This window comes from Festucalex cinctus, chromosome 1 (assembly GCF_051991245.1).
Source record: "Festucalex cinctus isolate MCC-2025b chromosome 1, RoL_Fcin_1.0, whole genome shotgun sequence".
Lineage (NCBI taxonomy): Eukaryota > Metazoa > Chordata > Actinopteri > Syngnathiformes > Syngnathidae > Festucalex > Festucalex cinctus.
In genome coordinates, this window is record NC_135411.1 from 51,700,483 (window position 1) to 51,717,564 (window position 17,082).

General features: G+C 40.0%; 2 protein-coding genes and 2 long non-coding RNA genes across 9 annotated transcripts; 2 read left to right on the forward strand and 2 right to left on the reverse strand.

Moving 5' to 3' along the window:
• The first annotated feature begins 662 nt into the window (after positions 1-662).
• Positions 663-2,450, forward strand: alkbh7 (alkB homolog 7). 2 transcript variants are annotated; one of them, XM_077540968.1, is made up of 4 exons: positions 663-1,054; positions 1,665-1,838; positions 1,939-2,063; positions 2,141-2,450. In XM_077540968.1, the coding sequence occupies exons 1-4, from the start codon at positions 785-787 to the stop codon at positions 2,259-2,261; spliced, it is 690 nt and encodes a 229-aa protein (XP_077397094.1). In that variant the 5' UTR covers positions 663-784; the 3' UTR covers positions 2,262-2,450. The 2 variants fall into 2 exon arrangements, with proteins under 2 accessions (XP_077397094.1, XP_077397104.1); XM_077540978.1 differs by having other exon boundaries at positions 1,939-2,014.
• Positions 2,451-2,944: 494 nt separating this feature from the next.
• gtf2f1 (general transcription factor IIF, polypeptide 1) lies at positions 2,945-13,881 on the reverse strand. Of its 4 annotated transcripts, none has more exons than XM_077540946.1 (14): positions 13,717-13,881; positions 12,959-13,001; positions 12,743-12,789; positions 11,989-12,061; positions 11,001-11,194; positions 10,740-10,910; positions 9,982-10,184; positions 9,199-9,343; positions 6,509-6,567; positions 6,289-6,420; positions 6,012-6,082; positions 5,721-5,862; positions 5,217-5,355; positions 2,945-3,725 (listed from the first exon to the last, which is right to left on the reverse strand). In XM_077540946.1, the coding sequence occupies exons 2-14, from the start codon at positions 12,968-12,970 to the stop codon at positions 3,521-3,523; spliced, it is 1,593 nt and encodes a 530-aa protein (XP_077397072.1). In that variant the 5' UTR covers positions 12,971-13,001; positions 13,717-13,881; the 3' UTR covers positions 2,945-3,520. The 4 variants fall into 4 exon arrangements, with proteins under 4 accessions (XP_077397072.1, XP_077397056.1, XP_077397082.1 ...); XM_077540930.1 differs by having other exon boundaries at positions 6,009-6,082; XM_077540956.1 differs by having other exon boundaries at positions 6,509-6,564; positions 13,717-13,880.
• Positions 13,882-13,977: 96 nt separating this feature from the next.
• Positions 13,978-15,416, forward strand: LOC144033147 (uncharacterized). Of its 2 annotated transcripts, none has more exons than XR_013287892.1 (3): positions 13,978-14,462; positions 14,830-14,916; positions 14,998-15,416. It is a non-coding gene; the product is annotated as an uncharacterized LOC144033147 (long non-coding RNA). The 2 variants fall into 2 exon arrangements; XR_013287889.1 differs by having other exon boundaries at positions 13,981-14,462; positions 14,825-14,916.
• Positions 15,417-15,708: 292 nt separating this feature from the next.
• LOC144033143 (uncharacterized) lies at positions 15,709-17,082 on the reverse strand. The gene is made up of 3 exons (XR_013287888.1): positions 16,777-17,082; positions 16,106-16,336; positions 15,709-15,833 (listed from the first exon to the last, which is right to left on the reverse strand). It is a non-coding gene; the product is annotated as an uncharacterized LOC144033143 (long non-coding RNA).

The following is a 17,082-nucleotide window of genomic DNA, read 5'->3' on the forward strand; positions in this document are numbered from 1 at the left end:
TTATGTCTCAAGACTCAATCCCTAACTGGTTCTTTGGCACAAGACATCACAACCAGATCAGCAATTTCATGATTTGATGCAAGGTATGCCGACTATTCTCTACAATCTCTGGATACCACTATGTCTGGTTGCTCATCTGTAACAACAGTGAGCAGAAAAATGGTTACATGTCCGGAGTGCTAAGTAGGTCATTTGTGTGTGTGTGTGTGTGTGTTTTTTTTTTCCTTAGGGAAGGATGAAGTCATCAGTTTATCTAACAAGTTCACCAAACGCGCACACATATTGCACCAAATTGTCATGTTATCATACACACACGCATGATGCTTCCTGTGCGGGTATGTTTTATGGGGGCGTATTAACAAGTTCTACCAATTAAAAACAAACTCTTTCGTCTTTACTAACAAAGACAATAGTGTTTACTACTCAGTGTCGATTTATGTTCACTACTGTTATCCTGAATGCTAACATGCCATTACCAGACGTATCTTCATTTTGGTGTGAACCAGGTTAGAAGGGTACTGTGAGGCTAAAAATTCAAATTTAAAAAAATAAATTAATTAATTAAAAAAAGAAAGAAAAAAGACGTGACTTTAAAATCACGATTTTTACTGACCTCGAGTGGTCATTTGGAAGAACTGTAGGATCACTATTTTATTCTGCCGACGCTACCCAAAATGCATCGCGTTTTAAAGATGGCGTCCTACACCGCTAGTTGAACCGAATAACCAAAATAACAGCAACCCCAAAGTAATACTAGACATAACAGTGCAAATATTGTATTTTGATGAGAATTATGAAACTGTTTCTGAATGCGGCGAAAAGCGTTTACAAAAGTCCCGTTCGTTACCTGAGCTTTCTGGCAGATAGCGGCCTGAAAGCTGACGGGGACGAACCGCTGTTGATAGTCGGGTCAAGCAGGGCTCTGGTGCAGAGACTCGGGTCACAGGTGGAAGTGAAAACTGCCTTCATCACTGAAGAGGAGGAGGGTGACCTGCTGCTGGAGCTGGAACCCGGTTTGAAGAAGAAACGTTACGAATTTGATCACTGGGATGACGTAAGTTTAGTATTTGTAAGCCAGTTTCCCTCAGTGTAGTTATGATACCCCTCGTATACTAGTAAACACTCCCATGCAATACGAGTGTAGCCAAAATAAATGATACGAAATGAAGAGACTATTGAGAAATGTAGAGAATAAATTAATACAAATTCATAGAAAGAATGTTAGAATGTAGGTTTTAATTTTAGGAGAAATGGTGAAGAAACAGAAACGATCGTTTCACTTTTAAAGTAGAAGATAGCAAATTGCAAAGCAGCACGAACTTGTCTGTGATGGCCAACAGTGATTGATTACCCCCAAGTGGTTACAGTCAGTCACTGGGGCAATAACAATCGATTTCTTGAACAAAAGGTAACAGAATAGATGCCTAGGCAATCACCTATACTCTTATTTGTTGACTCTCATCATGTCACTCACCATTTTAAGCCTAACTAACATTTTACAGACCACACCCACACTCAAAATCACAGACAATACTAATACCTAGACCTCACATGCAAAATATTTATCCGATTAATCAATGGGATAATAACTACAAAAATGTATTCTAAATGTGATAGCTGCATCCCTAGATACATGCTTTTTGTGCTTGCCTGCTTCTATTTAGGCCATTCATGGATACAGAGAAACAGAACGTGTGACATGGGGGGCAGCATGCCAGACCATCTTAGCCCGTGTCCGATCTGTAGCGTTTTCCTCAGGTAGCTCACTTCTGGGACCTGTCCATGTCCTAGATCTGGACAAAACCGGCTATATTAAACCTCACATTGACAGCGTCAAGGTAAATGACATTAAGATTAATAATGGATATGTACAATACATTCTATATATCTTGTTTTTTGTATATATATATATATATATATTTTTTTTTTTTTTTACAGTTCTGTGGCAGCACCATCACTGGGTTGAGTCTTCTCTCAGATAGTGTCATGCGTTTAGTCAAAGAAGATGTTTCCAGTGAGTGGCTAGACGTGCTGCTGCCCCGGCGTTCCCTCTATATTCTAAGGTTTCGCAGATAGCACCTTCTTTGGAGATGTAGCTACTTCCCTTTGGCGGTAATGTCTTTCTCCTCTCATATTACAGGGACCAGGCCAGATACAACTTCACTCATGAGATCTTAAAAGATGAAGAGTCTTTGTTTAATGGACACAGAGTGCCTCGACAGCGGCGCATCTCTGTTATTTGTCGGAACCTTCCGGCTTAAAATGCACTTCAGCTCTGCTGGGATATGAATTCTACCTGAGCTCCAAAGACAATGTAAATGGCCTTCATTGGTTGATGTCATTTTTACTGTTTATATCAAGGGCAGTAGTAGTCAACATCCAGAATGAAGTGTGCAAGACGTGATTTGTAGTTGTTTAAAGTACATTACATTACAGTACTGTGTCAAGTATGTTTCGAGTCCATATTTTCCTGGATTACAATAAGAGGCACCTTCACATTGATAAATAAATGTTTTAAATATTACTACCTGTTAACATTGTCAAAAATGCAGTCCTCTCTGAGGAATTTATTTTCCCTGCAAAGTTAGATTGGTTGGCATGGTGACAAACATATTCAACCGAAGCACCTTTTTGAAGCAGCGTGATTCAGGAAGTCCGAACCAAGCTTCGAGGTATTGGTTTTATTTGAACATCACTAGCTTATCTGTACTTCCAGATTAACTTGTATTTGTCCACAAGCTTTTAAATGAGAGATTTGAATGCCAGTGAATTGAGCTGCTTGGGAGTACTGTTCAGCCATCTGGTACTTGTGTCAGTTTTATTGCTTGAAATAACCTTATTGGGCTAACTGAGCTAATGCATTCAGTTTGTGTACTTTCACTGGCGTTGGGTGGAATCTTCGTCCCTCCAAAATAATCACTTCAGGAGACCCCAAACTGGCACGTTTGTCAAACCATTCACATTTTATCATGAAAAAGAACAAGCCGTTATCAACACAACGGTCAATAATGTGTGAAAATAACACCCACACGCGTGAACTGACCAATAGTACAGATTTGTGAAAAAATATTACGTTTACCAAATAGTGACATGGGTTTCAGCCGGACACTAGCGCTTTGCAGGTCAATCTTATTCTCCATCAAACAAAAAAAAAAACTAAATCCACATATTCACCACATCATCACTTTAAAACAAAAATGCCTAAAGACCTTATGTGATAGCAAGGTTTTAATACAAAACAACCTAATTCTATAATGTAAGTATGTGTGTACATTAAGTAATAGTTTTTTTCAACCTAACGTAATTCCTGTTGTTATACATGAAACTAATGGTTTAGGGGGAAAAAATGTTACCTGCCAATCACTTTAGATCTGGTGTCATAACAATAACAAAACGCTAAAAATGATTCTTTCACTTCCCTCCATCCCCGTCTGTCCTTGTTTTTTCCAATCATGCGTCCATTTTCTTTAGTGCTTGTCTTCAAAATGTTGGTGACATTGAGTCTATCCCAGCCCTGTGTTTATTCCGTGAGATAAAAATGCATTTTGTCGTTAACGTTTTTGCGCTCCGGATTGAGCCGTTTCAGAATCTGCGCCAGCACGTTGACTGTCTGCTCACTGCTCAGGCCTGTGCGCTTGGTCTGGAACTTCTTCAGCAGGTCTTTGGTGGTCATCGGTTTACGGATCAGGTAGCGGCGGACTGCTTCTTCTGTTACCTGTACATCACTGTGGGAACCAGAAAGAGCAGCTCAAGCCAACTGCCAATTTATATTTTTGTCATTCCAATATGAACTAACAGCACAGAGATGTATAAAATATGGGGGACCAAAAGTGGCAAAAATTAAAACTAAATAAATGGCTAAATAAACAAAAGTGAAAATAAAAACGGATATAAAAAATATAATTCAAAAATAAAAAAAAATAAAAAAACATGAATGGAAATTCTGAAAAATTTGATAAAAAATAAATAAAATCGAAATAAATACAATTAAATATCACTAACTAAAAATGCACTGCTCTCACATTTATTTCAAGCTGCAGATGCTTGGCAGGTAGAAATGTCATTCAAATGAGGGGGCGGTCCTTAGCGTGTCTTAAAGGGATCGTTCGGATTTTTTAACATGAACCTCAATTTCATCCTCACCTCCAGTGTGTGCGATCAGCACTGACTTACCCCTGACAGTGTTCTGTGACACGAGTTCTGGTCCGGTGTTGGACGAGAGGAAAATAGTCCAGCAAGCTGGCTGGGGTCATGGAAATAAAGCGTTTTTCTTCGAAAAACTGTTTTCAAAAGCGTGATACATTTCCATCACAATACTCCTTTCTTGAAAAAAGTCACACGCCATGACCGCCAGCCACTACTTTTCTGTTCGTTCGTATCACTGAGCGGCACCCTGTAGACTAATTGACGCACTGCAGCCAGCTGATCCTTCCACCTGAAGTTGTTTGCCTTTTCGAAGGCGGAAGTAACAGCTAGCTGGCTGCAGTGCGTCGGTTAGCCCTCTACAGGGCGCCGCGCAGTGATATGAACGAACAGAAAAGTAGTGGCTGGCGGTAATGGCGTCTGACTTTTTTCAGGAAAGGAGTATTGTGATGGAAATGTATCACGCTTTTGAAAACAAATAGTTTTTAGAAGAAAAACGCTTTATTTAGGTGATCCCAGTCAACTTGCTGGACTTTTTTCCTCTCGTCCAACACCGGACCAGAACGCGTGTCACAGAACGCTGTCAGGGGTAAGTCAGTGCTGATCGCACACACTGGAGGTGAGGATGAAATTGAGATTCATGTAAAAAAATCCGAACGATCCCTTTAAGTTGGGCTCCGTTGCTGCAAACTGCCTAGATGAGCGGGTCGCAAGTTGTGGTGACAGTGGGCAAGATAGTCGTCCATTGCTGGAGCCCTCTACGCAAGCCTGTGAGAGTTCCTTGTTCGTCGACCCGCTGAGTCAACCATTGAAAGGCGGAGCCCAATCCAAGACACGCTTAGGACCGCCCCCTCATTTGAATAACATTTTGACCTCACAGAGCATGAAATAAATATATGTGAGAGCAGAGCGTTTTCATCCATTGATATTTCATTCCATTTATATTTCTTTTTGTATTTATATCAGTTTTTATTTTCACTTTTATTCATTTATTTATTTATATACGCATTTATTTTATTTATTTTTTTGGCAGGTTTGGTCCTCTATAATAAAAGAATGAGTGACAACAGTACCTGGAACTGGGAGTAGATTTTCCTGATGGGGGTTGAGGCGTGCTTTTCCCAGAGGGAGCAGGGCTCTGACTGCTGGGGTCCATCTTGAGCCTTTTGGCAGCTGGCGAATCTGTTCCTGGACCTTGCGTCTGTCTTTTACCTGATGGAAAGTGAGATCAGATTAGCACTGATAAGAATATGAAAGGTGAAACAATTGAAAAGTCTGCCCCTGGAAGATATCGTTGGGGGGTGGTTCTTTAGGTAAAAATGGGGATGAAGAAAACAATATGACCATCAACCAAAGCACAATAATATCTTTCATAATTATATTATTTCTTAGGTTTCCCTGAATTTTAACTTCATTTTATGAAGACTTCTTGAGGCATTTTCACTTCCTGTTAGTGTAACGGCCACATGTCGTAAAACCTTTTTATGTAAAAGTCAATTTCTATGGCACAGAAGAATGCAATACATCACAACATACTGTACGTCATTGCTTGAAGTCAATAATGTGCATGTACACACCTTGCTCCAGCTTGCTAGCAGCAGCACGAAGGGTGTTGGAGGTAGCGGCAGAGTCTATAGATGGCGTCCCCGGCCGGCTGCCTGTTCTGGAGCTTCCAGCAGAGCCGCGCCCTCCTCCACGTTTTGGAGGAGTGCGCTTCTTCTACAAGAGAGAACAAGAAGATTCATCTTGCATAAACTATCTCTTCAATTTATATACTGTTTTATAAATCACATTAGTCAGGTTTGATCCCACTGACTATATTGTGGAGCAATAATATTCAGTTATTCATCCACACACACACTAACCACCATGAACAAAGCAGAGGTCGTTTCTCCATCGATGTCACTGTCGTCCGAGCTGTCCGATTCACCACTGCTGTCTGTGAAAACATATTTGAATGCACACTTCATAATAGGCACATGTTTTCTTCGTACCCAAACATAAACCACAATCTAATGAGATACAATACAATATAAGTTAATACATGTTTACAAAGATCTGAGTGGTATTTATTTCATAATATGGTTATGGTAGCATAACTACAATTTAGAGACGACTATGGTGTTGTCCCTTTGAGGTCTGTACCTTTTTTCTTCTTCTTTTCTGCCTGTGCTGGTGTTTTCTTTCCTTCCTCCTCCTCATCCTCCTCCTTTGCTTCCTCCTCATTTTGTTTCTCCTCTTCACTCTCTTCCTCGCTTTCCGAGGCCTCATCGATCCCTGTAAAGTAAATACATAAATACAATTTCAGCATGTCACATGAAGAACATCCATTAAATGTTTGACCATCATAATATACTGTTTTGACCTTTAGGGAGTTCTTCTGCTTTGCTCGGCCTTCCTTTTTCAGGTTCTTCATCTGAACTGCTTATAGAAGACAAACATCAATGATTTAGTAAAGACTACGGGCCATTTTCTCCCATGTGCTTACACACTTTTCTGGCTGAATGGATTCTTCCGTTTAAGTCTAATTTATTTCCTCTTCGTGTCAGATATGATCTCTGAGTGAAGCAACACTAAAATATGGGCATTCCCTGTTAATTCTGCAATCTACAATTTCCTGTCGACCTAGGCACATTTCCTCATACGCGTTCCAGAAGCTATACTAGGTTTAGCAACTCATGAAGGTGAAATATTGTATTGCACTTGATGTCTGGATTCAATAACAACATAAAGCCTGGTACAAGGATTTTTCAAATCTTAAAAGATTTTTTTATCTTTTTCAGATGCCACACAAATATAAAAAAATAAATAAAAAAATAAAAAAATAAAAATCAGGCATTTAACAGCTTTGGTCGTATTGTGTGTAAGGTGTGCAGATAATCTCATCACAGCTCCCTCACAAATATAAGGATTATCATCTCAACACTGGTCAAGATTCTATTCCACCGTGAGAGACCTCTCGCGTGATTATACGTGATCTAATCAAAACCGGAAGGGGAAATAAAACAAAGACAACAACTGAAACAACGTAGAAACGAAGAAACACACATCATAGGAGACAACAAACGTGACGAACTGGAAGTAATGATGGTGGTTTGCGGACTACTTCTCCCACGAGCTGGTCCTCCATGGTAGAGGTCCACCGGACTTTGTGCTTCTGGTCGGACATGCTTTCTGATATGCTTGTTGTTTTCGTATACACGCACTTCCGTCTTTTTCAGTTAGGGCGCCTCTTGATTGGCTACATTCTGTTTGACGTCACAGTTGGCAGCGCAGGCGCACGTCGGCGGGGTTAAGATTTTTGTCGTAAATATTGAACATGTTCATTATTTAAGATTGTCGGCCCAGACTGGTTTTGGACCCAATTATCGGGACAAATACATTCTTAACACATCTCACTTATAAAGATAATCTTATAAGACAAAAGACTGTCGGGCTTTTGACGTCCTTGGTCGGGAAGGGGCAATATCGGGACAAAAACAGCCCGATTCTCTTTGTGTGTGAACCAGGCTTAAGTCGCAATATGTAAGCGACTTCCAAATATTTATCAAAGGTATGGTGGGAGGCTGAACACAAAATAATTCATTGAGCTGAAAACATGCCTTGATCTTGCTAGTTCTCAAATGGTAGGGGAGATGACGTCGGCTATTTAAGGCATTTTCATTTTCAAAGTATGCTATGGTTTTCTCATGCATTTAAATGACATTCAGATGCCTCAGGAAAACGCAATTGGCCATGATTTACATACAGCTTACAGATGAAAAGTGTGCAAGCCCAGACAAAAACTTTTATGAATGAACAGGAGAAAATAGCCGCACACTGAGTGACATTTGCCACAACCCGTTTGAATTGTTGCATAGGCCGCTTTTCCATTGTGCCCGCACAGCCGGGTACCACACCACACCACACCACACCTCACACAACCACACCAGACCGCAACCGCCGGTTTTCCATTACAACTGGCGCACGGCAAGAAGGGGGGCGGCAACATTTGAACCGTCCACGCCAAGCTTGCACTCCCGCATTGCGTGCGGATCTGAGAAAACATTTCCCGAGTGGCAAGTCACGCCAACATTGAACCATATTTACAATTTAATATAGACCACCATGGGTGAAACATTGTAATTCACGACTGGCTCGCAACGCTATTTGTGAATGGAGGTCTGCCGCTGGAGCTCTCATTCAAGTGAATGAGAACACACGACCAGCCTTCGCGATTTTTTTTTTTAAAACCACAAACATTACAAATCCATCCACAAGTATCTATTAAATTATAAATATAGTTAAGGGTTGTTGGAAAACATTATTTATTGTATAGTGTATTTTTAAGACTTTGGCGAAGACGGCGGGCGCTTCTGCCTCTCTCGCTAAAAACAAGGAAATGGGGCGTGTCCCACGGCGTTGCTTGAGGTGGCAGCGGCGTTGCTGTCGGACAATCAGACGACAGGTGACGTCACGGCCCCGCTAGTACCCCGACGACCGGCGCTGCAGAACTGCTGTCGAAAGGGTTCTAAACAGCGGTTACAACGGAACGGCTCGGCCCCGAAAATGTCCCGTGGAGACACTAACATCTGGGGACAAAATTTGCCGCTTCAGTGTGGAACCGGTACGGAGGAAAACCGCCAATAGTTTGTGGAGTTGGGCAACTAGTATCCATGAATTGCTGACGGTCAACCTTGGTTTTGCTAGAAAACCAAGCTTGGAGAGTATGTTGCCGAAATGCACGGATGCAGTCAGCGAATGGGGCGATCAGTCATTTCCAACAGCCTCGCAAACTATCCACACACTCTCCTTTATTCTCGCTCATGTCCTGTCTTTGTAGTAATTCGCTTCTGGTCTGACAATCGCACCATGTTTTAGTGGTTCAATAACAATGAATAAATAGGACAAAACACCGATAGAGGGTCTCAATTTTTCCATTGTCCATAATAATCCAGTGCTCTACCACAGTCCACTTAAGTCGCATTCGGCTGCGTCGCTCAGTGTGCAGCAGAGTATTACTGTATGTAAAGATACCCTACATTTTGAGTTAAAAAAAAAATTAAAATATCTGACCTGCTTTCATCTGACATGTAATCCACCTCAAGTCCCTCGTAGTCGCCATCATCGCTGTCTTCCAAAGCCTCCTTGTCATTGCTTTTCTTCTTCTTTGATTTTCCTTTCTTTGTTTCAGTCTTTGCTTTTGTTTTGCCTTCTCCATCTACACAACCAAGAAAATTTTCATCGCAGCTGCATTGCGCTGGCATACTGCACCTTTCCCACAAACAATTTGTGTTTAACTCATTGACTGCCAATGACAACTTTAGAGGTCAAAATCCAAGCAAACAGCCAGTGTTAATTTGTTTTTTTTTTAAAGAAAATTTAAAATTAAAATTTTAATTTAAAAAATATAAAAATTGTTTTATAGTCTTCTGACTAAATTTAATTAAAGCCTTAGTCATAACTCAGTCACCTGATTGTATCTTAGTTTTAATCCAATTTTAGTCAACAAAAATAAAGAGCAATTTTAGTCGACTAAAATTTAATTTTGGAGGCCTAGACCCAGTATGTGGTCTCAGTAAGACCAAGACCGATCACAAGAACGTCAACGCCCGTGTTCTAGGGTAACAGGAATCCGTTCTACGCACGACGGTAGCAAGTAGCAATGAAATTGTTGTCATCGTTGTTATTCATAACGACAATGATTAATAACTATGAATGAAAACAATGAATAACTAAAACTAAATTCAAATTTCTTGTCAAAATTTGCACTGGCTGTTTGATTGGATTTTTGACGTCTATAGTTGTCATTGGCAGTGAATGAGTTAAGAAACCATCTTCAAATGTGCCGCTCCTCACCTTCTCCCATACTGTTGTCACTGTCATCGCTGCTCATCTCAAAGTCATCCTCCAAATCGTGGATGCGCAGGTCGCCTCCTCGACCGCCACCCTTTTTCTTCTTCGCCAATTTCTCACTCTCCTCCTCTTCCTCGTCACCCTGCGTTTGCTCACGTAGACGACGCTGAAGCATGATGCTGAAATGATTCACCACCTTGTTCCTCCTGTGTATGGAATGGAAATGTAAGAAAAATCTGAGCCGCACCGTTTCCCATCATTAGCCACATTTTGCACACTAATTTGAGCATAACATTTTCAAGCTTTTCCAACCCTACACAAACTATTTTGCAGATAAGCCTGGATTTCAGCCTGTATTTTTTACATTCCAAACAATATTCCTGGCACTTGTGGCTGAGGTCATTGATGCAAACTTAGGAGAACTGTTATGGCACAATTTACCAAGCACACCATTGAATTACATAGCCACAACTTCCTCACCTCACTAGTCAAGCCTAATAAAATGCTTTTATAAGTTCAAGATGCAAGATGCATAAGAGCTATAAGTCCCCCATCCATTTTCTGCACAGTACTTATTTTTGTAAGATTTAGATTATACAGCAGTAGAAGTAGCTAATGATTGTCTCCTCACAAGAATAAAGTTATTTGATCAAAAATGAGTATTTCTTTTTGTGTCCTTTACCAAAAAATAACCACAAATTAAGTCTAATGAACTTTTATGTTGTAGTCCTTTCTCACTATCTCACTTTTCCCTCTCTCACCTGCCCCACTCCTCTTCAGCCTCTTCTGCAGTGAGAGTTCTGTGTTTCGCCACCGGAGTAAAGTTGTACCAGCCGTGAACAGGGAAGGCTTCAAAAGCTCCATCGGGACACTGGGTGAAGATGTAGTAGGATGCATTTTCTGTGACACCTCCCTTTTTCAGACCTTTGAACCTTATATACAGGCATGGAGACGGTAGTCCATCGTTAGCTGTTGTTAAGTTTTGGGGAAAAGTTTTTTTTTTCTTTTTCCACACATCACACCTTTTCCCAGCCTTGCCGTTGACTTTAAGAATCCAAGGCTGGTCCTCTACTTTGAACTCACGAGTCACAATACCAAACTTCTTCCGTCGCGCCTCCTCACGCTGCTTTTTGCCAAATTCGCTGCCAGCTGCACCCTCCGGTGTCTCTTCTTCTCCATATATCTTCCGAGCACTCATGTCTCTCTCCATGCGAGCCTGAGGGACGAGATTTAGATACAAACCCAATTCCAATCAAGTTGGAATGTTGTGTTAAGCATAAATAAAAATAAAATGCAATTATTTGCAAATCATGTTCAACCTGTGTTTATCTGAACTCGTTACAAAGTTAGATATTTAATGATAAACATTATTGTTTTTAGCAAATATAACACAGTGGTAAACATGACCCCATCCAAGCTTTCCAGCCATGACATTTTAAGTTAAAGCTGCTCAATGTAGAAATTTGCCCCAAAATAACTTTGCAATAGCCTTTTTATTTGACCATTTATAACTCAAACATCTTCCATCTATTCTAGCAGTTCACAATGTTTACTCCTGCAAGCCTCTGGCCAAATATTTTCCAGAGTGGATTTGGGTTGAAATTTCCCAAATTTCTGCGGATGTGACGACATTTGAGCATTGTGTACATGAAGTGTGTGCAGTTTCATTTTTCGGCCACATGTGGCAGTAGCGATTTTAAATTCAATTTTCTGCATTGAGCAGCTTTAATGGTTGTTTACTGAAAACAATAAAGTTTATCAGTTTGATCATTAAATGTCTTGTCTTTGTAGTGTATTCCATTAAATATGGGTTGAACATGATTTGAAAATCATTGTATTCTGTTGGTAGTTATGTTTATAAACACAATGTTCCAACTTCTTTGGAATTGGGTTTGTATGTATTATTTAAAAAAAAAAAAAAAAAAAAAAAAAGTTTAAATTCTCGTTGCCACTACCAACAGTTACGGCCATCATAGTATTAATCTTTGACTATCACTAAACTAAACTTACCTGTGTCCATGTCGAACAGTTGACTTTATCACCAGCGTTAAAAGCCATTATGTTGTATTTCTTGCTAGTATTTCTGGAGGGGGACAATAACACCATGCATTAATTTCAAACATTCATTCACTGTATTCTATTGTTTATGCTCTTCTTATCCGACTTTATTAGGTAAGCCTGCAGGTCAAGTTTGAAATGTCCTGCCTTTACTAAGACTAAAAAATATATTTTGCAGCTGTATACTATATTATAGAAGTGTTTGGCGAGCGTAGTTTCCATGACTGTGTGTTAAACTTTAATATAAGAATTATTTATAGTTTCCCAAGATAACAAATTAAAGGGTTACTTGACTCATTTAGCCATTTTCAGCAATAAAAAGTTATTTTGTCTAGAATTAATTTGATAACTTAATTATTTTTCATGTACAATTAATCCCTACACAACACCTTTCCACTTGCTGTCGAATGCAAATAACATCACTTGTGCTCAGGGATCAGATAACAGCCAGTCAGTCTTTTTTTTTTTTTTTTTTTTTTTTTTTTAATAAAGTATTATAGGTATTCCAACATGATCCTCTTTTATATATGGCTCTATATCTAGTGCAGAAATAGTTAAAACCAGATAAACGATTTAATAGCCTCTCAGTGGTGCAGCAAAATATAACGCAAACAAATTAGAATTTAATATCCAAGTATTTTCTCTGAGTATCTACATGTCATTTAATGCAGTGAAAGATAACACGTATGCGTTGTATGTTACTCACTTAGGGACTCGCACAATGTATTCGGTGCCAGAAGAACTGCTGCTCCCCTGCAAAAACAAACAAGCAGTTACAATTTTCCATTGTTCTCCCTCCCCCAAGTACGCTGCCTAACAAATATAACAAAATAAAAGAAAATTAAAACATTGAAAGAAAAGTTGCACTGCCTTCACAGTTAAAAGGGAGCATCTTGTCACCTAGCCATAAACAATTACTCACAAGTGATGCCATGATGTTATTTTGACTCCAACTTCAAGGTACACTTAAAAAAGGAAAGCACAAGTATGATTAATGACATGATAATGGCTAATGACGGTGTTTCACAAGTGTCATATGTAAATAAATAAAATGCATATCGGAGATTTTAGTCATTTAAACGTTAACTAAGTATATAAAATACAAAATGTGATTTTTAAAAATCTGATTAATTTTGACTTGGAGGCATACAGGAATTTATCTGGAAATAAACTGTGCTTATTTGATGCACACGTGTGAGTATCATTTCTGCCAATGATTGCCAACCAGGGTGCTGTGTGGCACACTAATGTGCTGTGAGAGATCATCAAGGGTGCCGATTTGCCAACACAATTAAATGGTCTTCCACTAGACTAGATGACAGCAGGAGCAAAAAACCTTTATATCCACCAGTTGCCATTACTCCATTAGATTAGGTTAAGGGGTTAACCACTTTGTGGGGTTAACCACTTTGTGGGCCCAATCCGACCCGCGGGCCGTAAATTGTACATGCATCCGTGACCTCGTGCTTTCTGAGCGATAAAGTATTCCACGAGCTCATACACAATCAAAATATACAAAATAAATAAAATAGCGCTAAGTGGCGCGTTCCCGGTCAGGGTAAAAAATCCACTTTGGAAATACCATTCACTAACATGAGATACCGATGCTAATCAACTGCAACATACTGTCGATGTTCAACGCCAATTTATTAACATTATTAACCAAAGGTGCAAACTTACCTTATGTCTAAGAGGAAACGGGAGGGGGGGTTAAATATATCCTATATGCACAATCAAAGACGATTTGTTTGCCTGTAAAGACGTCAATTTACCGTGCACACACTTCGTCCGTCATTCCATGTTACGGGTAGGAAACACGTACACTCAAAGAGTTCCTACTTGTCGATCACGTGATCGGTATATCCTCCCAACCCGCTGATCTGTATATATTACTGGATAGCCGACAGCCCGTGCAAGCTGTTGAAGCCACAGGGCGGCCATCTTACTCCTTCCATCTCGCGAGCAGACTACTTTATAACTAAACTACACTTATACGTACAGATTAGACATATAGGTCGCTTGCACATCGTAATGCATCATGGGAGTTTTTCCTTCCGGCGCCATATTGGGTGTCCGCCGGTTCACAAGGTACACTCGCGAGTTACACGGTAGAGCTTATCAACCTGATGTAATTTTCGCAGTATTTTCACGATTTACCGGAAGATCAAAAACAACGATACAGGCAGAAGGTGTCTCTGTGTGGCGGGATTGATCCTAATTACGTCCTGACCAAGGGTGATTTTTTTTTTGACGGAGAAAGCTTGCTGGTCAAATGTGACATCTCTGGACATCTTTCCCTACCTCGTGTTGACAACATGCTCCATAACACGCCAACAAATCCCTGGAGGCTTACAATTATTTTGTAAGCGGGTGGATACAGAGTGTAAACTTTAACATCGCATCAGAAGAAACGGTTGCTGTTGCACGTAAGTAAACCACATGGTGTTGGTAATTCTGCACACAAAAATGTTGATTTGTTCTCAGGCTTCCTGTTATCATTGTGTTTACATGCACAGCTGGCTTTACCTGATGTGGTTTTTCTAATAATTTTATAACAGGCAAATATGGCAGAGCGTATAAGAATAAAAAGTAACTGCACAGCCTCCCCGTGGCTTAATTAAATTTAATGCTACCCTTTCACTAGTTACATGTTACTTAATCAACTTATTCTAAATGGTTAAGGTTAACCACTCTCAGAGGACGTATTTTTAGTTTCAGTTTCCAGTACAATGAAACGTGTTCATGGTAACTACTGAGCATACTGACAGCTTTTCTTATGATCTCACAGTTAAGGAGGCTGTCACAACACCCAATTTCTGTCTGGTGCCAGATGGCAACAATTCCCATCACTTGTCACGACAACACCAATAGTATTACCAGGTATGTATGGCTTTACTTTTTGTAGTTTCTTATTTAATTCTATGTTTCATATTTTCATTACAATGTTTGTAATATTTTCAGATTCAGGCACAGATGAGTTTAACTGGACGGACTTCTGCGACTTTGTGGTGTGGACAAAGTGTGATTGAGCGAGTCCACCCAGATCGCTCGTTTTGGCCAGTTGGAAAAGCCAGAGTTTTTTTTTCCCAAAATCCCCTCCTTACCTGAACTGCTCGGGAGAGCATTTACTAGATCAGCAGTGGACTTCCAGTGTTCCTGCTCAGCCGCTGTCACCTACCACTTGCTCATGTACTTCAAAGATGCGGAATAAAGTAGTTTTTTGTGCTGCAGCAGATTGTAAAATCAAATGATATCACTTGAAGTGTGCCAATCTAGACTGCCAAAAGGACAGTGGTTTTGTGACAAGTGTGAAACAAGGATTATTGGGAAAACTGTAACACAGTACTGGTACTTGTCTTTCATTAAACAAATTTAAAAGAGAGCAACTTTTTCCTCTGTACATAGCATAATGAAAGTCATTGCGTACCCCATCAACATTACATCATACCGTCATCTCAGGATGGTAGGCACCTGTGCTAAAATAAACTACATTAATTAACAGTTCAATTTTTTAACCCTGAAATTACATCTAATCATTATTCACTTCATTTTTTGTGCTTTTAGAAATAATAGAGATTTATGCCATTACTTTAAGAGGGACCATATTGCACATTGAGTCAAATCCTGTCATTTGTATTATGTATAGCTTTGTAAACAAACCCAACAATAGAATTTGTATAATCGCTGCCTTTATTAGCGCCAAACAAACAGTCGCATGTTGTCCTCCTCCAATGCTTTGATGCTCGCCTTCGTTTCCATCATGTCATTGGCAATCAAGTCGGTGTGGCATGAGATCCCTAAAGAAAAAAATAAAGAAAAAATCACAAAAAAATACGGTACCAGTAATAGGTTTAATATAGTAAAGTAGTATAGTTTTTTTTGTCAGTGTAAAAGAAATGTACACATTTTGTTGCATTTTTTAATGTATGAACATTGCTACAGGCAAATACTTATTTCTATAAACACTTCCAAATGTCTCTAAAATATAAGGTGCGTGTACACACACAAACAAACACATACATTCACTCATGCATACAATATATCATGTAATGAATTCTGAGTGGCATACCAGAGTCAATGATGTCAGCAGTACTTGAGGGTACAGGTTACTGGAGCCATCTGGCTGCATAACTGCAACAATCTCTGCCACTTCGAGTCGTCTTTTCTTTGCTTGTCTCTCCTGTGCACGTTCATATCTTGGCACCGACTGGGCTGAGACATAGATGTTGTCACTTGGGACCCAACTTTAATGTTGGAGCCCAGTCGGGATGATTGGACAGAAAAACGGGCGCAGGGCGACCTGTTAAAATAAACAAATATATAAACAAATAAAATATGGAAAGACTGGTTATTTTACCGCAGTAGGGTGGCCGTGAATAAGTTATTTAGCATGATGTGTAGGCTACCGGGGGTCTGTTTTCTTGCATCACCCCCGGGGGTCTGTTTTCTTGCATCAGCCCCTTCTGTCTCTTTTTTTTCCAAGTTTACATTTTGCCACCAAAAAACATGTTATCGGCATTAAAAGCCCAAGACTAATCAATCCAATTTCAGCAGTAAACACTTTGCATTGGCACTACTTGGGTGAAAATGTTCGATGTTAGCTTTCGGCTAACGTCCGCTAGCCAGCTTGTACTACCGAACTTGCTTGCTCATGAATCCAAAACATAAGCAACTTGCCCATATATGGGCGGTCGAAACGTTATTAATCCTCATGCATTAAATAAAGGTAAACAAGCTTACCGCTCACAAAGTGATCGCTGCACACACGAGCCCAAAGTAACGACTTCCCTCCGGAGTCCGCACTCCTCTGTCTCCAGGCCCTGGTTCCTAATTATTTTCGGAATTCGGAAAAAAGACCGACCATTTCCCCCCTTGGCTTTGTTCGAACAGCCAACGATGCAGCAACAATGTACCATTTTAAACGCAGAAAACAAACGTGATAGATACGTGTTAGACCGAATCGCTACGTAAATGGAGGCCACCCAGCATGGCGACTACGAGAAATCCGAGGCGGAAGTGACGACATGTGCAAGCGACCTATACAGC

Bases quoted from the DNA above. Each gene is read 5' to 3' on its own strand.
- alkbh7 (XM_077540968.1), top strand. From the start codon at position 785: ATGAGAATTATGAAACTGTTTCTGAATGCGGCGAAAAGCGTTTACAAA. The intron at 1,055-1,664 runs GTAAGTTTAGTA...GCTTCTATTTAG, and splicing joins AATTTGATCACTGGGATGAC to GCCATTCATGGATACAGAGA. The intron at 2,064-2,140 runs GTTTCGCAGATA...CTCATATTACAG, and splicing joins CGTTCCCTCTATATTCTAAG to GGACCAGGCCAGATACAACT.
- gtf2f1 (XM_077540930.1), bottom strand. The intron at 10,911-11,000 runs GTGTGATGTGTG...CCTGTATATAAG, and splicing joins AACGGCAAGGCTGGGAAAAG to GTTCAAAGGTCTGAAAAAGG. The intron at 3,726-5,216 runs GTACTGTTGTCA...TGGTTCCCACAG, and splicing joins AAATCTACTCCCAGTTCCAG to TGATGTACAGGTAACAGAAG.